Source organism: Haliotis rubra, unplaced genomic scaffold (genome assembly GCF_003918875.1).
Source record: "Haliotis rubra isolate DU_JTF1 unplaced genomic scaffold, ASM391887v1 Scf447, whole genome shotgun sequence".
Taxonomy (NCBI): Eukaryota; Metazoa; Mollusca; class Gastropoda; order Lepetellida; family Haliotidae; genus Haliotis; species Haliotis rubra.
Genome location: NW_025767132.1, coordinates 92102 through 116082, shown reverse-complemented (window position 1 = coordinate 116082; position 23981 = coordinate 92102). Strand labels below are relative to the sequence as shown.

At 36.3% G+C, this 23981-nt stretch overlaps 4 protein-coding genes across 4 annotated transcripts in view; 2 read left to right on the top strand and 2 right to left on the bottom strand.

Annotated features, from left to right (window-relative positions):
• Positions 1 to 16: 16 nt before the first annotated feature.
• LOC124289702 lies at positions 17 to 1433 on the bottom strand. Its single transcript, XM_046726330.1, has 3 exons — positions 1193 to 1433; positions 796 to 912; positions 17 to 562 (listed from the first exon to the last, which is right to left on the bottom strand). The coding sequence occupies exons 1-3, from the start codon at positions 1353 to 1355 to the stop codon at positions 450 to 452; spliced, it is 393 nt and encodes a 130-aa protein (XP_046582286.1). The 5' UTR covers positions 1356 to 1433; the 3' UTR covers positions 17 to 449.
• Positions 1434 to 1454: 21 nt separating this feature from the next.
• Positions 1455 to 8021, top strand: LOC124289701 (ribonuclease H2 subunit C-like). Its single transcript, XM_046726329.1, has 4 exons — positions 1455 to 1643; positions 1919 to 1987; positions 6350 to 6513; positions 7514 to 8021. Exons 1-4 carry the CDS (start codon positions 1505 to 1507, stop codon positions 7565 to 7567), a joined length of 426 nt encoding a protein of 141 aa, XP_046582285.1. The 5' UTR covers positions 1455 to 1504; the 3' UTR covers positions 7568 to 8021.
• Positions 8018 to 23253, bottom strand: LOC124289700 (ataxin-3-like). Its single transcript, XM_046726328.1, has 7 exons — positions 23211 to 23253; positions 22783 to 22947; positions 17375 to 17511; positions 15509 to 15663; positions 14103 to 14336; positions 13468 to 13656; positions 8018 to 10495 (listed from the first exon to the last, which is right to left on the bottom strand). Exons 1-7 carry the CDS (start codon positions 23232 to 23234, stop codon positions 10425 to 10427), a joined length of 975 nt encoding a protein of 324 aa, XP_046582284.1. The 5' UTR covers positions 23235 to 23253; the 3' UTR covers positions 8018 to 10424.
• Positions 23254 to 23528: 275 nt separating this feature from the next.
• LOC124289710 (nuclear valosin-containing protein-like) overlaps positions 23529 to 23981 on the top strand; it is a 66758-nt gene continuing 66305 nt past the window's right edge. Inside the window, exon 1 of the mRNA XM_046726340.1 lies at positions 23529 to 23699. Coding sequence (XP_046582296.1) covers positions 23544 to 23699 — 156 coding nt within the window. The 5' untranslated portion in view covers positions 23529 to 23543. The remainder of the gene's footprint in view (positions 23700 to 23981) is intronic.

The following is a 23981-nucleotide window of genomic DNA, read 5'->3' as shown; positions in this document are numbered from 1 at the left end:
TGTGTAAAACACACTGTTGGGAACACTCTCATTTATTTACACAAACACATTCACTCAAAACAATCTTACAATATCTCTGAGTATACTGTCTCAGAATGACATATAAATAAGCCTTTAATAACATGAACCAGTTCAAAATGTTCAAAGTGAGAAAAACATTAAACTTCATTTACAGATATGTCAGTTGTCAGAGTCCTGTCTTCCTCTACCAAACAGCCAGCATACTGCATGCTACACTCACAATGGTAGATACATGAACCTAAACAGAACCATGGTGCATGTCAACTTGAGGAAATATGGCACTAACATATAGTTCATCTGCTGGATTTTTTCAGAAATGTTGAAAGCTGGTGTATTTTGCTCCAGACATGTATGTATCTTCTAAATAATAATCATCTTGATGTTGATATACATGCAGCAACACAGTAGTGCCACACCTACACAACATCTTATTTGTTCTCTAGATGTTCATGGCAACGACTGTTATTAAATGGTCCAAAGTCCATGGAGATAAATCTTGCATCTTTCAGAGGATCATGATCATATGCATCACAGAATTCATCTGAAACCAATAAAAAGATTAATATACATGACTGTGTCATCACCATAACCACATCCACATAAACCCCTATTTTATAGCTGGACCAAACTCAAAGGTATTTATGCTGAAACCTCTTGTCTGTCATCATCATCATCATCGTGATGTATGATATGATTAATGTCTTTGTGAAGATTTACACTCAAATGTTGTCACATTAAGGTGGGAAGTGGGATATTGGGTTTAAGCAATCCTACCTTTACAATCACTCTTTTTTTTAAACTCTTCTGTCCTCACAGGTGTTAGACCGGACATTTGTACCTTTTCTATTGGCTTATTTCCTCCAACTGTGACCAACTGCATGTACTTTTGAGCTGTAAGGGTAACATTTAATGACAAGTTAGCCGTATGGTCATCATGATAGTCAATAACGTATACGCTCAACATGGGTTAATCTACTTCTAATATAGGGTAGATGTATAGGGTAGACTTTTAATTCGAAATGCACTTAATAACCAGCTGATTCGCAAATCGTTTCGATACGTTTTTCGTCCAAGACTGCAAATTGAAAACTGCTAATGATGACACTCTAATGTTATGTATTGAACACACTTCAATGTCTTCAATGCGATAACATCCTCTCTCAAAACTTACTAGTTGTCAATTTATCCCATTCTGGTGTTTCATCTTTCTTTTTCGACTTGTATACTTTATATACTACAATGCCTAATACGTTCCAAGCTGCAAGGAAATACAGTGCGCTTTTCCACTGTATTCGGCTAGCTTTTGTTGGATCGCCATATCTGTACCGTCTCATATTTAGCACAACACAAACACGTGGTAAATATGTCAACAAGTAGAAAACCACCGGAAAGAGAATATATATTTGCAACAATACATTTCATTGGTTGGGATTTCCATTCTCGTCTTCTAAGGTGAAGGTCATTCAAGATATATCGCGGGAACATGTCTATCTATTTAAACACATCATCTGTTCCAGGAGTATTGGAAGATTCATGTCATTTGATGCCATTTGATGTTGAACATGATGGAAGTGCGAATGTATCTTCCTACTTTACGACAACAATTCGGGAAGAACGAGAAGGTGATGTCGCAAATCGTGATGGTAGACGCCTGAGCGTTGTTCATACGATGTACAGGGAGTAACAGGGGCCGCTAGTAGCCGATAAGCAACAGCAAATTGAGGTTCCCAAGATACAGAAAATTATTTAATGACTCATGTATACGAGTTAGTGTCATGTGGGCAATATTAAATGAGATCCAATGCTCAATTATTCAGTTACACTTTGCAAACTTAGTGGCTTGTGGAAGTTGCATGTTGTGTATTCTTTATTTTTATGCTTTTAATTATGTTTTCAGGCCCGACGGCATCCTTCCGAGGTAGACCATTAAACGGACAACATTTCACTTTACCGATCGGATATTCAGGTATTCTTGCTTATGATGATAATCCTATTTTGTTAGTTACAGGGAGGGAGCTGTTTGAATGTCTGTGTTGCCAATAGCAGTGATCAGTGTTAGTGCTGCCGACCAATGGTTGTTCTGGTTCAGACTCGGTAAATAAGTGCCCTCAGTGATGAAATGCAAGATACTAACTGCTATAAACTATACTGGCTAGCGAACAGTTATTGCTGCATAACAGTTATCGCCAATACATCAGTATCACACATGCGCAGTTCCGGTCAATTACATATCCTGGGCCTAGATTTTCGTAGCTCTCTTAGCCCTAAGATAGTCGTAAGGTAATGTTAAAATATGGCACTTACGACTATCTTAGCGCTGTATTTTTTCCCCACGGTATTTGACAACAATAAAGGACAGGAAAAGAAAATACTTCACGGCAAGTAACATAAGAGATTAAATTAAAGATAAAATTATGAACCCTATAAAAAATTTTAACTTAGTCAGGGGGATGTCCCATGACCTATATAATAGCAAGTTCATGTTCACAAGTCATTAATTGTTTCATTCCCTCTCAATCTACTGTAAAATAAACACACAATTTAGTCACACAATCATTGAATCAATTTTTCGAGGTTACTGTATGATATAAATATATATTTTTTCCCGAATGGCATGAGAAATTCTGAATGGCAATGACTGTTACAGTTAGTTGTGAGAAAACATCTATTTATACTGCCATGATTCCCTCCACTGCGTTATATAAAAGCATGATCGTCGGCAGTGAACGGACTGGACACATCGGTGAATAGCTAATTAAGTATCATAATTAATTCTGTTTCATTAATTTAATGAATGGTAATTTTGCAAATCCCGCTAAAATATGGCGATAATTGTTTGCTAGCCAGTAGAAATTTATGTGTTGTTTTTTAGACTAGTCCTGATGACAAGTGAAAACCTGATTTCAATACTCCCAGGAGTGTGTAGTAAGATATGTTTTAACAAGACAAAAATATTTTCTATGTTTACATTTGTTCTGTCAATTTAGTCAGTTCGAGTTTCTATAGCCAATGAGGACTATGTTTCTGTCAGTGGATGTTTACTTGTCAGAATCTAGTAGTCCTTGACTACTTTGAATTTTGAAGGCTTAATGCTACTTAGCATAACCCAGAGGTCAATTGTTAGTCTGTCTCACAGTCCTTAAACCACATGTTTTCCCCTTCTGCCAAGCCCTTGCTCAAGCTCTAAGTAAAGCAAGTCTAGATTTCATCAGGTTCGGGGATCTCCCTTCTCACTGAGGCTTCTTTTCTATTTATTAGGAATTGTTTGATTCTATCAAAATTATATATATTCAGAGATAAGGTCTTAGTCTAGTCAGCCGTGATCATGATGGTAACAGGTATGGAAATCTAAAACAATTTCAAAGGTTCTTGGGTATGTGTGCAAACTGTAAAATTCACTTGAAATTCATCCATTGGTAAAGGCAACTGATTCAATATGCCAGTGACCCTTTGATATGTACAAAAAATGGTCCATTTTCAGACTGATAGGCCATTTTGAAATTGAATAGGCCTAGCTATCTGAACATACTTTGAAATGTCTTCACCCCAAGATCCTAAAGACTTTGAAATAATGGGTGTTTCCAGAAGCAATCCAGTAGACAACTTTCCAAGATTTCATTAATCCTTCACCGATATCTGAACATGCCTTTTTAATTGTTGTTCTAAACTTTGCACCACTCATGCAGACTCGCTGGCTTTATGATTGTCAATCATTCCATGTTTATGCATGCTGCTAGAAATAAAATACTCTAGTTTTTACTCTATGCCCTACTTTGAAACCAACAGGCTGTTTTTAGGAAAATGTGTCTATGGCACATGCATTCACTCTTATTGTCCTTACCTTCAGCTGACAATTGGTGATGAAAATGTTCTTTTTAATGAGTTCAGTAAGAATGTAAGGAAATCATTATCAGCAGTGTTCATTCTAGCCTTTATGAAAAGTGGGCTCATGGCTCAACTGTCTTAAGTTAGTGGGCCATTTAGAAATTAGTTTGTGTCATGTCAAATTGCTGTGACTTGTTAGTCATACAGCACTTAGTAGTTACTCATTTGAGTTCACTTACTGTATTGACTTCCAATATAGGTAAGATCCACATTTTGAACAAGAGAAATCCATCCATGATCTGTTTAACACAATTATCAAACAGTTAAGATTAATTCAAATTAAAATTTAAACAAAACAACAACCCTCAAATGAATACTTCAAAAATGAAACAGGTTTTCTCATCCAGCTATAAATCTAAGTTTTCAACCTTTTAAGTATTTAAATATTACAACTTTATGCTTCAACAATGACAATGACAAATCATAATGCTTATTATCATGGTAATGTTCGTTCTTCATTTTCAACATTAACTTTAAAGAATGAACTAAATACTTGTTACACTTAATAGCTTCCTCATCAGTCAAACAAAATATATCAAAGTCCTCAACCTTCTAGACATATCAGTATTAAAACATGAATCCTGAACATTATAACACTGTACAGTGTTTTATCAGTATCAGTCTATGTGAAAAGGTAGAGCATCTACAGTGTCAGTGTCAAACCACAGGCCCCCCCAAAATATATGTCTGTTTCCAGATAAATCATGACTGAAATGCATTTCAACTCATCATTTTCATCCAAATCGAGTATGATATTTTCATATTTTTCAGTGTACGTAGGGATAAAGTGGATTGCATTGAATTGGCACAATGGGCTCTCGCTAACAAAACGTGCAAATAAATAAAATGAATAATGATTTGATATAGAAATCTTTCAATGTTTCATCACAAGGCATTGTAACAGCATGATATGGTATCCTTGAAGACATTCTCAGGTGCCCACCTGGTGCTACTAAAAATATTTTAAAAAGTATAGAAAAAAGAAGATAAAATCGACCAAGAAGTTTGAGTTTGCCAACAAGGCCCACCAGTACTTTTAAAGTTTGTATATAAACTTTCAGTGCTCAAATGGAATAAGGGTGTTTCCAAGAATAGACACTGTATCAGAGCATTTCAAATGATGTGTATACAGTTTTCATGCATTTTGTCACATATTGTTTTATGAAGCTGAATGACCCACACAAGTACAATAATATAGTATGACCAGAAATTATTGAGAATTTTAGGAATATGTTTAATTGGATTTCTAGTATAAACAACCTTGAACAGCTATCAAGTGCTTGGTTTCATTCAAGAGAGACAACTCCGGTAATCCCTTTTCATTAGTTAGTTTGTGAAGAGTTATCCCCCTTTGTTTACTTGCTAGCAGACGACATTTTCAGTGATCCTCAGTATGGATGATTTAGAGAAGAGGAAGTTGATTTTAGAGTATTATAACAAGGACATGAGATCAGCTAAAGTGATTTCAAGTAGAACAGGCATCCCTCTGTCCACTGTTTATCATGTTTTGAAAAATATTGCAAATGGATATGGCATTGAGCACCAGGGAGGTGCAGGTAGGCCCAGGATATGATTGATAGAGGAACTGTGGCTGTCTGTAAGGAGACAATTAGAACTGAGCTGCATGCAATGGGTTGGCAGAAAAGTCAAGGAATTCCATCACCGATCATGAAACCTGAACAAAAGGAGCGAAGGTTGAACTGGTGCTTGCAGCATAGAAATTTTAACTCGGACAATGTTATTTCCTCAGATGAAAGTTCTGTGTGGCTGTTTCCTAATACACTGAAATTCTGGACCAAACAAACTGAAAATCTTTTGTATCAGCGCCCAAAGTACAGTCCGAAATTTAACGTGTGGGGTGGCATATCTGTGTTAGGTGCAACGCCCCTCTGTATTTGAAGGGAATATGAACAGTGAGCGTTACACAGATATTATCGAGGGACATTTACTTCCATCTGCTCACGTGTTCTATGGAAATTTTTGGATTTTCCAGCAGGACAACGACCCAAAACATCATTCAAGGCATTCACAGGCCTGGTTTCGGACCCAAAATATGACATTATTAGATTGGCCAAGCTATAGCCCTGACCTAAATCCAATAGAAAATGTTTGGGGACTTATGAAGGAAAGTGTCAATAAGAAAAATCTGACAAATATTGCTGAAATGAAAGAAGAGGTGGTTTGATATTGGGACAGCATGGACGACTTTCTAAATTCTTTGATCACTAGTATGCCCCGCCGCATTGAAGCCTGCATTGCTGCCCATGGTGACTTGACAAAATACTAACGGTTCACCTGTCTTTGAATCTGGAGTTATGTTCTGCTAATATTCACATTTAATACGTGAGTAATGAGTTGACAAAAAAAATAATTTACAATCTTTATATTCTCAATAATTTCTGGTTGTACTGTAAATAACAATGTTCATCATCTTATGATTCAGGTATTGTAGTGAAGGAGAACAGAAAGCCAGTGACAGAAGATGAGGATCGTGAACTCAACATCACCCACCGATTCCAAAAGATGACATATTGGAATTTAGACAAGCTGCCAAGTGCTGATGACCGCTTTACACAAGCAATGCAGTGGGCAGATATAGCTAAAGCAGTAAGTATATGATGTGCAAAGCTAGAGTCATGGAGTCATCAATGCAACCATTCATTAAATCATGGGTACAATGTGTGAAGCCCATTTCTGGTGTCCCCCGCCGTGATGTTGCTGGAATATTGCTAAAAGCGGCGTAAACCCAAACTCAGTCAGTCATTAAATCAACCCATGAAGATCTGGTCCTTTAGCAACCCATGTTTGTTGTAAGGGGTCATCGTATCCCAATTGTGTAGATTGATGCTCATGCTGTTGATCACTGGATTGTCTGGTCCAGACACGATTATTTTTATAGATCACCACCATATTTTGCAGAGTGTGGTCTTAAACAATAAATAAACAAATATTTAACAACAAACATTAAATTTGTCACAGTAAGCATTGTAAGGCTAAACAAAACAAAACCGCACTACTTGTTTTTTTGGGAATGCTTTTTCCCAAAATTTGGTCTGAGTAGGCTGCTTGTTGTTTTCAATTAAAAAAAAAAAGGGGGGAAATACTGATTAACTGTGGTATAAGAATCTTTTTAAACTTATGTTCCTTTCTGCTTTGATGGTATATAGGGGATTTAAACAGTGATAAAGCATGGCTTTTTCTTGGTGTTCTTAGAGTGAGATATTTGTAACAATATCTGTAGCAAATGTCAATACAAGTTTCCAGTTTAGAATAAATCATGTCCCTACTTTGTAAATTATACTAATGGTATGGCCTTCCAAGTGGGACTTGCATTTAACTGATGACAGGACAATCATGAAATTGTTTGCATTTAAGAAAGTAAGAACTCTTTTTCAATCTAAGAAAGTTTGGAATAATCAATCAAAGCTTTTCATTTTCAGTGGCTTAATCTGAAACATGAATTTGGCAACTTGTGCTTTTCTTTGGCTTCCTTAATTTTACAATGGTTCCTCAGGAAAAGGTAAGCTTCTTGCACCGTCATTGTCAAAGGGAAATGACAAAGCTTTGAGAAAGTCATGTGTTGTAACAAATGTTATTTCTGCTTCAGCTTCACCGTCCTGTGGATGAAGAGAGCAGTCAGAAGAGTGTGACAGGGAAATAGTACTGAGCTTGGTGATTCACTGCAAGGGCAAAACTAGACTTGAATCTACACCACTGATGATGCGCTGATACCATTCATTTGAGGAGAGTTGGTACATGCTGTTATTGCAGATATCAGTGATGGTATTTTACTTATAACCATCAGCATGGTATGACAGTAGTACTTTTGAAGTATCAGTTCTTCCAATTGGTCGATACCATGAGGAAATGCTTTTGCCCACAGTGCTTTTTGGACTACTTCAGTCCATGGAACATGTCTGTGTAATCTATTACTCTTCACTACTTGTGGCCAACTGATGGCTCAGGTTATATATCAGATAATGTATATGTGAAACATAAGGGTGATTGTTCATGGACATGTATGTTCTACATGCAAGCCGTGGAATACACCATGGGTATCTGTGTCATGGTGGATGCAATAAACTACAGATAATAAAGAAAGCATGATCAATGCAGTTAGTGCTTTTGTTTTTATTGAGCTAGACATACTTACATTTACTTACAAATTTGCACATGAAAGATGCATAGTTTATAAAAGTAACAAAAGTTGGGAATTTCCACATTTATTCCTTTCATCAGGAGATTCTGAAAACATGACATAGGATGACACAGGATGTGCATGTCGAAGTCATAAATAATGTAGAAAACATACACAATCAATTTATCAATTGTTTATGATCAACAGTGTTAAATAGTCTGAATCCCACTTACGACAGTATGTTTACCATTGTTGACATTCATTTTCAAAACTTGGTATACTTACCAGCTAACTAGGTTTTCAAAATTGGGGGGGAATTGAAATTTAAAGAGAAACAGCACTTCTCATATTAGTGTTTTAGAAATAAGTAAACTATGGACTTCTAGCAGTTCTTTTCTGCATTCAATTTGTTGATAATTCTGTGTACATCAATGCTTTTATTAGAGCTCCCTGCTAAATACAATGTGTTTAATTGTGGAAATATTCTGTAAACCAAGATTAGAAACACTTGAGGTAATTGTATTAATTGAAATAAAATCCAAAATTGAAATGTCTTTTCTGAACACAAATATAAGACTTAATCGTCCTAGTACTGCTATAGACAGAAACTGTCCGCTGCAGTAGATCATAAACCTAACTTCATAATTTGAAAAAGCTATACTATGAAATTAGCTTCTAAGAAGCCATGATCAGTGAAGTAGTACTGAGACAACAGACCACCCCAAAATAGTTTGTGGTCAAAGAAATGTTTAGATGAAGTGAGGATTACTGTATAATGAACACACCAAAGCATTTTATGACATATGTCAACTCACAGAAATTATGAATAATGTAAATCACATATTTGACTTGAACCCAGGTCCATTACATGCAACACTAGCGCTTCAGTATTGGAAAGTAACCTAGTGGAAGTCAAGGGCCCTTGTCATAAGGGTAAATATGTAGAGAGTCCCTATATTCAAGTACTATTGGAACAAACCTTGAGGAACCATCTCTCTCTTAAAGAACACTGCATACCTGTTCTAATAATCACAAAATAGAAACTGCCTGGTGGAAAATATCTGGTGAACAAATATAAAATTATTCTAAAATAGATATCTTTTGTTGAAAAATCTTACTATGTACAATACTAGTCCAATTGCAATTTTCATACATCAACAACAGAAAACTTTTATGAATTCAGACAGGTATTATTGTACTTTATCTTGCAGCAACAAGGCTGCATTCTAAATATGGCAGTGAAATACCAACTTAAGTGAAATAATAACACCTGTAAAACACATGGTAGAGTTGATTCACATAACCTCATAGGATGACAGCGTAACACCACATTGTCTGTGGTGTCACGCTATGTGTTTGGGGTAATTTCCTTAGGAAGTGTCCTGTTTTCAGGTAATGTAGAACATTTATCAATATTTGGTTTATCTTCAGAAACAACTTGATTGTCAAACTTCTAAATGATGTTTGAACAGATTAGTCAAACATCCTTATTACAGCCATCTCGCCCACCTATCCACACCTCCAATCGGAGCGTTACATGCATCAATTTTGCAGTGCTTGAAATGCTGGCATGATAACATTTAGTCTGTGAATAAACAAACTACCAACCTGGTGCTGCACATATTCAGTCGTTCAAATATGAGAAATTAGTAACTACCAGCAATGTTTTACATAAAATCTACCAATATTTCACACTTAACACTGATTTCTTTGAGTACACCTACACCAGCAATAGATATATGTTTTATCATACTTCTATGGAACTGATAATAATAATAGTAGTAGTAGTAGTAGGTTCAAAGAGACAGTTTCATTCTTGTCCTGGGTGTCCACATCAAAAACATTCTAGTCAACATTTCAAGCCCTCAAAAGTGATACAAACTAGCTAGTCCTACAAAATAATGTCCATGGAAATATATAGTTTCTCAATATGGAGTTGCTGTATTCGATCTGATCTCTTTAAAATGTCATTCACAGACTTGTGTGCTGACTAATTTGACTATTGCTCATATATTTCTTACTCATTTAAGTTTTCCTTGTCTTGTTTAACAAGGGCAAATGTTATTATGTAATATGCAAATTAAACCATTCCGCTTACAATTTTGATTATCAGTACCCTCACACTTAAAGGCTTTACATATCACTTACAAACTTACAGCAGTCTTAACAGTTGTAAGTTGGTTAGGCTTGAGAAGTATCAAGCAATTATTCCCTGAAGAGTTAAGTTGCATTTTCTGGTCAGTAGAGAAAGTCACCATCGTCAGAGTTTCTCTAAGATGCCATGTCTGTCTACAAACAGCTGATGGCACCAAACACTGGTATGCCATCTATCACAGATGCATTCTACTAAAGAAACACAGCTGACTACAAACAGCTGTCATCATGCCTGCTCTCCTTGCTGCATTGACATCTCCATTGCTCTCTTCAACATGTCTTCTTCACTCAGTTCATCTAAAACACAGATTGAATTTGGAAATAATACAAATAATGATGTGAATATTTATATGCCAAATTCACATGCTAGGAATAACCATAGAGCTACATTATTACTCTGGTCAGTCAGTGTCTACTTTTCATTCTCAGCTCCCTACAACCCAAGATGCCTGTGAGGTGCTAGAAACTAAACAGTGACAATCTCATCCTACCAAGTACTGGTACCCATTCACTGCCCTGTGAACAGAGGCACAAGCCATTTGCCTAAGAAGACACACATATACTATATGTCCCAAAGTTTTTGGCAGTTCTGGAGCACTAGAGAGATCACCTATTCAATAACACTGCATGACCAACATTGCTTCACCACATGCTACAATTATCTTCATTAAGTCCAAGTCTGTGGGAACACTGGGATATATATATATAGTTAAGCTTATGCCAGTAGTTTGAGTGTGGATGCTATATTCAGGAATATTTATACATGATTTAAGATATTTCTCTACAGCCTGTGAATAATCCAGTTTATGCATGGAAGTCCAGTGCTTGCAACAATCCATGCCACACAGGTCACAATCTGATATGTCCACATGTAAAAGTCTGTCCTCAATTTACTAATCTTGGTAGCTGTGAAGATCCAGGTTAGAATTGGTACTCAGTAACCCATGCTTGTCGTAAGAGGCGACCGGGATAGAGTGGTCAGGCTTGCTGACTTGGTTAACACATGTCATCGTATAACAATTGCATATATCGATGCTTATGATGCTGATCACAGGATTGTCTGGTCCAGACTTGATTATTTACAGACCACTGCCATGTAGCTGGAATATTGCTCAGTGGGGTGCCAGTCAAATCGCCCCAGCTACAAAACGCCCCAGCCAATTTGGTCAAAATGCCCCAGAGTTTTGGTCAAATCGCCCCAGGTTTGGTCAAATTGCCCCAGGGGGGTAGTCAAAATGCCCCAGTGTATTTAAATTGGTTAAATATATGCCATAAATGCATAGTTTTTGTCAACTTCCATATTATATACATCGTATAATATTATATAGTAATATTTCTGATAAATTTTCTATTAGTAAACTGATAAGAGCAAAAGTAATATTCATGTATAAACAACACTGTAATGCCAATTATTTGCATGTTATTAATGCTTCTGTAAAAAATTACAAGAATAAAATGAAATGTTTGTATAGAATGTTTATTGGCCATAAATGCATAGTTTTTGTCAGCAAGTTAGTATAATGCTTATCAAAACAATCTAGAGCTTTTGTTAATTAATCTTGTCAAAAAGTGTGGATAAAAACAGGCTATTAAAACATGTTCACTAATTGACATTCAATGCTGTGTTTAGTTGAAGGAAATGTTGAGGCTCGAATGTATGAGCATTTCTGGCTATAAAAACATATTCACTAATTGACCATCAATTGACCATTAATTGACCATCACCTATCGAGATTCTAAAATGTAATTTTAAACAATTCTAATATCTACAGTCATTTTGGCTTAAATTTCAGTAGCAGATTTTGTCAAATCATATATTCTTGTCTCCGACTTGAATGTAGTGATGTTAATGTGCACATATATGAAAGATTTATGTCTCCAACATCATCGTGCCCTTGTGGCCATAACTATGAAGACTCTGCTCACTATTTCTTTTCATGTTCTCTTTACAACGATATACGTCAAATTATGTATTTTTATACTAAAGGATTTGACCTAAAATCAATTTTGTTTGGAAACCAAAGCTGCTCCTCAATAGTAAACAAAGAACTTTTAATTTCAGTGCACTCTTTTATAAATTTAACAGGCAGATTTGATCCAAAATAATTTGTTTATATGACATATACTGTTTAACAATGATGGGCGTTATTTCTCGTTTTTGCAACATTTATATATCATTCACATTGTACATTCATCATGATGTGTTTATCCTTCCTTCCATTGTATGCCCGGAGCGATATTCATATAAGCTTATACTTGTTTACCAGGGTTTTACATGACGCGTGATTCCTGCGTATTTGACGCAACAATTTTGTAAACGACCCTCAAAATATTATCATACGAGTCAAGCTTGACGCAAGTTTTATGGGTGACCCTCACAACTCAATTCAATAAAATCGATTTGATAAGCAAAAAAATGATATTGTCAGATTGTTCCAGAGAACTCAGAGGAGGCAGTAATCCTGGCTGTTTGAATTGAACAATGCTGTAGTTTCATTTAGTGGTGTGACATACATTTATATACTGAGAATGATTAACACAAAGAAATATTAAACTTTTCATGACTCCCAAATATTGAAAATGACTCCAAAAAATAAATATTGTGAGTCACCATGACTCCCATTTTTAAAAGTCTGTGTAAAACCCTGGTTTACCAATCCGGTTCCTTTCTTTGGAAATAAATGTGTTTAAATCATAAATATTATACCATACTTGTTATGATTACACAATGCCATTTGTTTAACAAAAACTATTTACAGCCAATAAACATATTATACAAACTTTTCATTTTACTCTTGTAATTCTTTACCAAATAATTGGTATTACAGTGTTGTCTATACATGAATATTACTTTTGCTCTTATCAGTTTACTAATAGAAAATGTATTAGAAATCTCACTATATAATATTATATATGGCATATAATATGGAAGTTGACTAAAACTATGCATTTGTGGCATATATTTAACCAATTTAAATACACTGGGGCATTTTGACTACCCCCCTGGGGCAATTTGACCAAACCTGGGGCGATTCGACCAAAACTCCGGGGCATTTTGACCAAATTGGCTGGGGCGTTTTGTAGCTGGGGCGATTTGACTGGCACCCGCTCAGTGTGGCGTTAAACAACCAACCAACCAATCTTTGACTAGAACACTTGTGTTAATTACAAAACATCTGTATGGAAAATTCTCATTAAGTTGCCTGTACACTAACATTATACAGCTGGGACAACTCCATGTGTATTCCATTGATGCAAAGCTGACTCACCTTCCTTAGCTGGTGGTGTAGATTCTGACTGGTTGGGTGTGGACGGAGTATTATCAACCTTGCTGAGAAATGCAAGCCTCTTCTGCCTTAACTCTTCCTGAGTGGGATTGGGGGCACCTGCAGTACTTGTGCCAGGTTGTTCACTCAACAGTCTTGGGCCTACACTTACCTCATCATCCACTATATAACCTGACAAAACAGTTCACGTTTTATTACATAATTTGAATGAGAAATAAACTATTGGCGTTCTCTCCCTATTACTTAAAAAGAAATGTCTATAAAATAGAGGGGTTGGGAAAAACAAGTGGATCATAGAATGAGGGATGCTTAATCATGTTAGTGCCACAATTTACTATATCCAAGGTATTGCATGAACTTGTCTAAAATGGGGCAGATGATTCTTAAACCACAGGGTTAAAATAAGTGAGTGAGCATAGCATTATTCAATTTGAGTATCACTGCATTATCATTTTTGTCTTGGAAATGTTATCAGTAATATTATCATGAATACTTATAACTATCAGTGTGAATATCTTATTCATTTACCACGTTTACCTCAAGCCATATATATCTGAGAAGGTCTAGATTAAACATCGGAAATAAGGCAGCATTATTTATAAAGTCAGAATTAATACCTGACATGCTCATCTTTAAAGCCTTTTGTAACATCGTGTCATCATTCTCGACTAGCCTGCGACTCTCCTCAATGGCACGCTGCAGTTCCATGTCCCCATCACCTGATTGGTCAGATGTTTCAGCTGCCTCATTGATAAGAGTAGGTTTGATTGGCTGAACTGCAGGAATCATTTTTAAGAGCTGATCTGCTTCACTGTTGGGTAGTTTGCCTACTATGATGTATATTGCATAGCCTGAAACAAAACCCACAAAAATTACAACCACTGGCATAATTAATAATCAATAATCAAACTTATCAAAGGAAACAATGGAGAGGTAATTGTTGGTGTAATGACAAAAATATGACAGTATATAATGCTGATTGTCGGATCATGAATGAAGGTATTCAAACACTTAAAAGGTATATATATATATTCAACCCTACTAGTCATAAATACCAAAAGGGTATAATTCCTATGTTTCATATACAACTGTTCAACATGTTTAGCATTTCTAAACATGTTAACCTAGTGGTGTCTGGTCAAATGGAATTAAAACCTACTTAAATGTCAGTTCTATCCTTTGCTCAACTATCCTCTATCATGTCCATGTATATATAAGGCATGATTCACCAACTGTTATAAAGTTTAGGAAAGAGTGAAGTGATGCAGGATTGAGATGTTAACTACATTGATGAAAACCATGAGCAGTAGCATGGTGCCGAAAATCATTGAAGGTGAAGTGAAATGGGGTTTACGTTTAACGTTTAATGTGCATGCATGTGTATGTGTGGAAAATCATTGAAACAATCAGTTAAAAAACCACAATAGACTTATTTTTGACACAGCTAAAGGACCTAAACCTGTGAGTGAGTGAGTTTAGTTTTACGCCACTTTTAGCAATATCCCAACACTATCACAGCAACACCACAGGTGAGGTGAGGTGAAATTGGGCTTTACGTCGTGCTTGAGAATATTTCACTCATATGACGACGTGCATGCGTGTGTATGTGTATGTGCGGCTGCTTGTACTAGCCCAGACTTAAGCTGGTTTTATACTGCTAGCCCACTGTCCCACCACCCGAGGTGAAAGGAGGCTTAATGTCAAGATTATTGCACTTACACAGTAACATGCATACATGTGTGTGCATGGCCCCATGTCCTAGTCCGAACTTTTAAATGCTGATTTTATGGTGAAAACCCACTGACATGCCATTCCAAATTCTTTTTACATGAATACACTATTTCAAAACAGCATACTGCTATTACTAGTACCAGAGACCATATAATAGATAATAATAGATCTATTATATGGTCTCTGCTAGTACCGAGCCAACCCGTCTTGATCTGCACAAAGCACAGTAACAAGAAGTTACTTCCATTAGATATAATTTTCAAGACACTACAACTTCTAAAGAGCTACCCACCCTCTTGCTGCAGCTGTGTAAGAAAGAGAGAGAGGTATGTGTCGGAAATGAGTTCTGGCCCAGTGAGGAGGGAGTTGAGGTTGAACCACTGGTGACCCAGTTTCCGGACACTGAACCAGTGTTGCTTGAAGTTACATATGTAGGCTTGTTCATGGCTGAAAACAACACAACATTATATGTGTCAAAAATATCACATTACAGCAATATCTGCTGACGATGACAGAATTCAATGACTGCAAATTGTAGATGAACTCTTTATCTATGCATAAGCGTTTGAATGGATAGAAAAAGAAACGATGGAAGGACAAAATCTCCTGAAATATATACAAGGATTTTAATACCTAGAAATGTATTCTTTTCAAGAAACATCACATGCATTGTCACCTTGGCAACACAGTGAATCCATTAATCTAAAAAGTTTTCACAGTTTTCAGTGAAGTCATCCTGATAAATTCATTTCTGTTCTAGATTTTGTATTTGATGTTTAATCTTGCACACAAAAATATTCCAACTATATGATGACAGTTGATAAATGATCAAGTTTAGTTGATGAAATAATACCATGATTGAACAACGCAGGTTGGATACTATAAGTTGTATGCTTCTCTCATGGGTAATACGGTCTGTTATTACCCTCAAGATAAATTTGTCGAATTCTGATTGCTCAATAGCCAAAGCATACTAAACCATGGAGGCAGATTTGCCTGGGTGTACGAACCGTACACCCTGTCAAATCTGTCATGTGACACACTACACGGGTTGTATGAATGACCTTGACCTTAGGTGGAATGTGGCTGCCAAACAGCTGATCACTTCGAAATTTTAGAGTTGGCGTATACAATTATGAGTTTAAACAGAGTAATAAAATTGTTGCCATAATTTCTTATTTGTTTGTGTCAAAAATATATCCAAAAAATAAAATGTTTCTGTATTTCACTTGTCCTTTAATAAAACCTCAAATTCGATAATTTTTATCATAAACTAAGCCATCCCGAGTTATCTTCCATTATGACTGTTAAGAAAAAATCATATGGAAACGATTTTGTGTCTCATTCTGCCGATGATGGAATGTTGTTGTTTAAAGATAAACTAAATAAGAATATCTTAAGAGTAATAAATTCATCACACAGTGTTTTCAAAGGGTGTAAGGGACTGTAAGACCCTTGTAAATTCCGTATTTCCTGAGGCTGCGCCTTACAGTTCCGTACACCCTTTCAAAACACTGTGTAACTAATAATGTATGCCTCTGTAGCAGTGTCACCCGAGTCAGTAGGTGAGGGATGAAACTGCTACAAAAAGGCGTACATCAGACCGTATTACCCGAGGGAGAAGCATAAATGTATTTATCTTACTGCCATGTTAAATGTACAAAATAGAATTTTATTTTATTTTGAATATCGCTACCGACTATATGAGATGTAAACAAAATGGCGTCTGCCCCCCGACTGGATTTTTAAAATCAGTGAAACATCCTCTGACAAGCTTAAAACTGGTATAAGAATGGTTAATTATGTTTAAGTTGAGTTTGCAAACGATTCAATGTGTAAAATAGTTTAAATAAAGCAGTGAAAGTCGGTAAAATAGATGTCTACATAGTGAACTCAAAAACAGCTAATCAAACAGTTTCGAACTCCAGGCACTGCATGCGTCACACTATGCAATTGTTAGTGATACAGCTTCTTGGCCGAGAGTTTGCTGGTTACCGTGGCAGTTGGTAATAGTTTTTTGCAGTTGTCACCCTCCTGGGAGGGTCAAAAGCCAAAACTGAGGAAAACTATACAACAGCTCTGATACCTATTGTTGAAAACAAAGGAACAGCTACTTTGGCTGTTCTGTAAGCCATGTATGTTCTCTCTGTGTGCTCACATTGGCTCCCTGCGAGCTTGTATTGCAATGCCATCTTGACTGTTATAGGGTACCAAGTCCAGTCCCCATACACTTAAGGCCTCTTGGATCACTTGGATAGAGAAGAAACCACTGTCATCAAAATTGGTGGATGGTTGCTGGAATTGACAAAAAATGTTTCATTGAACAGGTTGTGGAATCAGTTTAGCACATCAGTCATAATTATTCAGTGTACATAATGCATGAAAAGAGAATTCAACATATTTAACATTGACATTATTAAATAATATTTGCTGTTTGAAAGTATGCCTATGAGTGAATTATTTAATCTTGACTTCTTTAATCAAGGATGGAAAAATTTACAAAGAACATCAAATCATGCTTATCCATGTCATTGTTGTAGATTCAAGTACATAGTATTTATACAAATGTCCAGCTTTCAATTAACATTAGTTAGTACTGCTATTTAATTACTTATCTAACTACACTTTACAATTACATTTAACAATAACAAGCATTGTCACTAAGGTGACATAATCCCCCGCCGCAAATTATCAAATCAAACTTATAAAGTAATGAAACTTTAAGATGAAGTTAAATGTCACCAAAAACATGACTAATCAACCTCTCTTGATATCTGGCTCTTTAGTTGTTCAAACACACACATATTTTCAAGACTGACTTTGACCTTGACATGAATGTCATAGTGTATGAAATATGCAAAACTAGTACTAAAGAAATTGCTTATTGAAAAACATTCAAGAGAAGTCTTAAAAGTCTATGAAGAAAATCCAGTGAACTGTTCTTAAAATATCTTGCTGACAATTCAGGTTAACATGCTGAAATCTTCAAAGTGTCGTCGTGACCCTAAAAATTATGTGAAGGTCGCCAAAATCGACTGGGCCCTGCGCCTTCCCTTGATGAAGCTTGGTATCAAATATGAAGAAACTCCAGTGAATGGTTCTTGAAGTATCTCGCTGACAAGCATAACATGTAGGTTAATATGCTGAAATCTTCAAAGTGTCTCTGTGACCTTGAAAATTAAGTGAAGGTCACCAAAATTGACTGGGCCCTGCACCTTCCCTAGATAAAGCTTGATATTGAATATGAAGAAAATCCAGTGAACGGTTCTTGATATAGCTTAACATGCAGGTAAAATGTTAAAGTCCCCTTGTGACCTTGAAATGAAGGTCAAGGTCACCAAACCTGAGTTGGACCTTTCTTATACTGTGATGAAACTAGGTACCAAATATGAAAAGAATCTAGTGAACGGTTCTTAAGACATTTCAATTCGTACGGACGGACGGAGCCTAATACTATATCCCCCGCTTCGAGCTAAACGTGCGGTGGGGGATAACAATGAATTCCTCGTTAGAATATCAGATATGTTTTACACTTGAGCATTTGATAAAAGCATGGGAAGTTTTTTTCTCAATTCAACCATTATTATTACAACACTACTGCTTTTGAATTCCAGCACTTTATGCCCCCTATGTTCTAGTCGAGTCTATATGTGTCCATACTGGCCAAGCTTCTAAAAATCAGTTCCTATATAACCAGGATATTTAGAATTAAAACATTATATATATTTCATAAAGATTTAGGGACAATTTGAAGTCAAGTTAAGAAGGGTCAATGTACTGGGAAAGTGCATTGACCAAGCTAACCAAATTCTTATTGATTCACTTTCTTGGGGAATAACAATTTCTCTGAATTGACATAAGTGAGGAGGAATGGTGGATGGACATTCGGGATCTAGATGGTCAGTTTGTCCATAAAGGGGCACGCATAGTATCTGAAACGATTTGATTAACGGAGAATACAAGTGAATTGCAATAATTTGCTGGGTGAAAGATAAAGTCATCAGAAACATATTCCCAAATTTTCAATTGAAAATTATGTATAATTATGTTTCAATCGCGAAAAAAGTTTCTGTAAATCTCAGCTTCGGCCATTATGCATATTTAGCTGGAACCCACGTGACCTTTCCGCTCGTGACGTCAAATGTGCCTGGAGTCCGCCATATTGCCAAAGACCAAGCGCTACAGTAGTACAAATCGTGTTGTTTCTGTTGGTTTTTTAAATGGTACGATGGTGTATTGCGTTGCCTGGGGATGCACGGCATCATCGAACATGGGAAAGAACCACCATTTCTTCCGTTTTCCATGTGAAATGACAGATTTCGGCAGGAGAAATGTGCCGATCATTCCGAGTCGGACGCATATGAAAGAGACATGCACGCATGGGGTATGGAAATCCCCAAGCTAGGCTGAAGAAGGAAAAAGTACCCACGAGATTCATTTATACTCCATCATTCCCTGTAACAACTTACTGTCAGTTGTATTTTTACATAAATTAAATCAAGTCCAATTGCCCCGCTACAAAATGCCCCAGCAATTTGGTGAAATTGCCCCAGTGGGGTAGTCAAAATGCCCCAATTTATTTAAAATGAATAAATGTTTTGTCAACTTTGATATTATGTTCTTCATATATAAGTATATACATAGTTATGAGTTTACTAATGAAACATTTATCAGAAATATTACTCCGAATAACTTTTATATGAAGAACATAATATCATAATAAGTTGACAAAAACTATGCATTTACGGCATATATTCAATCATTATAAATAAATTTGAACAAATTAGAATGAATGACGAAATTTGCTGGGGAATTTTGTAGCTGGGGCAGTTCGACTGGTACACATGAGATAATATATAGTATCAAAATCAGTAAGAGATTTCACATGAGCTTGAAAATGTTTCGCTATAACGTTCTTTTCGGTTTGGAGCCCTTTATGATGAAGTCTACTCGAAACATTGCCAAAAATACGGTGAATCATGAAGTACTTGTTGCTTTCATTGCTTTCGATTTTGTCCAATTATGCACATTGGCATCAGACTCGCTATTTATCAGTAGTGTGTGCCGTGAAAGTTGTTCTGTATTCTCATTGGCTGACAGGATGTCATTCTAAGGCTATGACCGAGTACCATAACTATTTCCATAACCAAACAATGGGGAAACATACGTTGTCCTGACTTGTATTATATAATTAACCAGTTTTCGGGGAATAACTTATCTGCGTCACGAATATTAACTAGGATCCTAATTTTTTTAAAACAAAATAATTCCAGTGTAATTTTTGAAGCAGATAATTTTTATTTTCCCCCGTCTGAAGCATAACTATTTTGTTTTTAAATCCCAGACACCCTACAGTCACCCATTTGACATAAAATGAACTGTAATCACATTTAAAAAAAAAAAAATTCTTAGTGACTGGTCATATATTTATAGGGGTGAGTTTGCTGGCTGGAACTGTATGACATTTTACTGACAAATAGTAATCTTGTTAATGATATGGTCTATTTTTACATTTATTTTGACCTCAAGCAGTGCCTCCGTTTCGCTTGATTCATCTTCTTCATCTTCAGTGGAAGATTGTCTTGCAAGATGTAAATTTGGATCGTATTGATACGGTCTAACATCCATTTCAGAAATGACACCAGGAACATCTTTTACTGCTTCAGAATCCACAGACACTGTTAAGTTGTGAGGTAAAATCAAAGAGGAAGCATCAGCAACAGGCACATATGACGTCATGTCACGTGATATCCCCTCTGCTCATTAACTGTCGGGTGTTTCCGTAATAGGCGGAAATACGAGTACGTTTTTGTGTTTTTATTGCTATTTTACAAACTTTTTGTTCAATTTTAATCACGGAATGGGACTTTTAGAATATAATTTACAATATATCGAAAGTTTTGTTTTCGTTCGTATTCTCCTTTAAGTATCTTCTGACACCTACCAGTCTGAAATATTAGTTAGATATTTGTTAGATATGTCAATGTTTGGTTGATGGATGGCTTAAAGCTAACTAGCAATGTCATTTTATGACTGGAAGAAATTGATGGTACCAAATAAAGTCTCAGAAAGGGACTAATGAAATTAACTAATTATTAAGATGGGATATGAGTCATTTTTGTATGACATAGGACATTATTTCTGAGGGAGGAGCCAAAATTGTCAGACGTCCTATTTTGTCACAAGTCGAGGGAGCAGAGCGCGATTCTGTGCCCCACCGTTGTCTTGAAAGGTTCTCTCTGTATATTGAGAGAATGGCTCAGATGAACTTATAGTATTAGGAGTTGTACAAGAAACCAACAAGTTCTTCCAGGAAGTTTGTGAACCAATGTTGTGTGTAATTCAGGAGAATTAGGGAATATCTGAGGACCTTTGGGCAAGAATTCATTCAAAAATAAACAGGACTTGAACACCATATTGGACTTATATTTGACTATTCATATGAGCTACATCATCCCCGGAATAAGAGTAGATATACAGATTGCCTAGGGAGAAGGGTACAACACCCCGACAACCTCAGGTAACACCTACTGTACTTCTGAACATATCTTACTCTCGATGGATGGATATATATTGAGCTATTGTGATAAGTTCACATAAAATTCATGTCATTGTCCATGCTGACTAGCAAGAGTGTGTTTTGTGCACAGTGGTTGATCACCAAGTGCATTAGTCATATTTATTGCGAATGTCAGGAAACCAACCAATTTTGGAAAGAAGAAGTAAAATCAAGATCAAATTCACAATATATTTATTTTGGTTCCGCGCATTATAGACTAATGAATTACTGAACCATATAATTATCTGTGCAAAATTACATATCCATTTTTGTAATATTAAAAGGACAAACCTGAAATTAATCAATTATCAGAAATTTTGAAAGCAATATTTATGGTTGAGAGATTCATCTCAAAGAGAAATAGTGATATTGATAACAGTTCAAAAGCAAATGGTTTCCATTACTTCCAGTATTCAATCTTTGACATTGGATGAACTTTCCCTTGTGTACAGAATCATTTTTAACATCAAACACACAACAGAGAAAACATTCATTCACTCAACTCACTGCAGTTTGTAGTCATTCAGGACCCTCCCCTTATTCAACCAATGTAGTAACATTGTTCACAATTCTGAGTAACAATGTGGGCTAACAGCGAAGTAAGGTGAAATGAAGTTTAAAATCCCATAAATTAATTATTGCTATTATATTGCAATGTGCATGCATGTGTGTGCATACCTATGAATCTGCTTGTATTTGTCCATTTTATTGCTGGTTTTATAGTGCCACTCTACTGAGATGAAGTGTTTGGGTCAGCATCACAAATTTGACCTGCCTTGTACAGTCTTGCTCATTCATAGAATGTCAACGTGAACACACAGAAAAGTGTCAACTGTAGAACTGCTATAATCCACCATTTTTATTGCAATACAACAAGCTGGATTTTATGCGATGCAGAAAAATATACTTTAAGTTCACACAAATGCATAGTTTGATGCAGAATATAAGTAAACTGTGTCCCAGCATGCCAAAGGGTCTCATAACTATTGAGAGTAAGATGTGTCTACCTCAAGGAACTGCTGATACTCTACGGAGTGCAGTCCCCCTTCTGCCATGAAGCTTCTCTCCTTCTCATCAAGGCTCTGGGCTATCTGGGCCAGATCAACAGGGGAGAAGTACTGGCCTTGAAGTAGGCCATTGAGGCAATGCTGTGCACATAGAGATCCCTCTTGCTGGAAGGTAAAATAAAAGCAAATTTCAGTGTTTTCATGTTTTATAGAAACATCATGATAATGATAACATACAGTGACGCATATACCGCTATCACAAACCATGAAATGAACATGTAAACGAAGAGACTGCAGTTAGTATTGTTATATAGCCACAGATTTCTCTGAGTCTATGATGTTCATTTATTCTTGGTTTACCTAGAATGAACCAAACTATGAAAAATACAATTAAACTATCACACAAAATGACGCATAACAATACACACCTTCTCGTGAAAAATAGCATCCATGTCTGTCAACAAAAAAATACCGGAAGCGGAAAAGCAATAATATTCAGGACGGTGCGATGTTTTGGAACTCCATAACCAGGACACGCCAAAATAATGAAGAGTCGCTTGGTCAATACTGACGATATCTTAACAGAACGTAACGTATCTTATACGTAGTAATGTACTTTCACAATAAAACTACAATTACTTACACCCCTTTTGTGCAAAAGACGATCCTACACATCCACTAAATAATTCGCAACCTCTTTTGGACCCCGTGAACAAAGGGACTTAACTCCCAATATTTTCGATAACTCTGCACGTGGGTGAATGCCATTGCCACCAGTAAGTGTTGACAAGAGCCCACAGGCAGTGATAGCCATGAAAAGAAAACACGCAGATATAAAACCTAATCCAGGTCACAAGAGTCCTCACCAAAGTGGACCGTGGATAAGTGATCCAAAGCTTACCCAACGAATAAAACAGGTGAGAGTGCGCATTATTTTCAACCGTTAAATAATTTCAGTAAGTGTTTGCATCTGATAAAGAAAACATACACCATTCAGTCACACCCTAACCCTAACCCCAACAGAGTCCCTGTTACCAGCCAGGGGAGTACTGCACTTTACCGGGCGCACTTTTTCAGATTAATTAGCGCTGCTGGGGTTCCCTAACCCTAACCCTAAGGATCGTAAAGGGTTCCTAACCCTAAACATTAACCCTAAGGATCGTAAAGGGTGCCTAACCCTAACCCTAAGAATCGTAAAG

Coding starts and splice junctions, on each gene's coding strand:
- LOC124289702 (XM_046726330.1), bottom strand. CDS start 1,355: ATGAGACGGTACAGATATGGCGATCCAACAAAAGCTAGCCGAATACAG. Junction 913..1,192: donor ATGGGATAAATTGACAACTA/GTAAGTTTTGAG, acceptor TTACCCTTACAG/CTCAAAAGTACATGCAGTTG. Junction 563..795: donor AAAAAAGAGTGATTGTAAAG/GTAGGATTGCTT, acceptor TATTGGTTTCAG/ATGAATTCTGTGATGCATAT.
- LOC124289701 (XM_046726329.1), top strand. CDS start 1,505: ATGTCTATCTATTTAAACACATCATCTGTTCCAGGAGTATTGGAAGAT. Junction 1,644..1,918: donor AATTCGGGAAGAACGAGAAG/GTGATGTCGCAA, acceptor TTATGTTTTCAG/GCCCGACGGCATCCTTCCGA. Junction 6,514..7,513: donor GGGCAGATATAGCTAAAGCA/GTAAGTATATGA, acceptor TTTCTGCTTCAG/CTTCACCGTCCTGTGGATGA.
- LOC124289700 (XM_046726328.1), bottom strand. CDS start 23,234: ATGGATGCTATTTTTCACGAGAAG. Junction 22,948..23,210: donor ATGCTATTTTTCACGAGAAG/GTGTGTATTGTT, acceptor TTTACCTTCCAG/CAAGAGGGATCTCTATGTGC. Junction 10,496..13,467: donor TACACCACCAGCTAAGGAAG/GTGAGTCAGCTT, acceptor TCTGTGTTTTAG/ATGAACTGAGTGAAGAAGAC.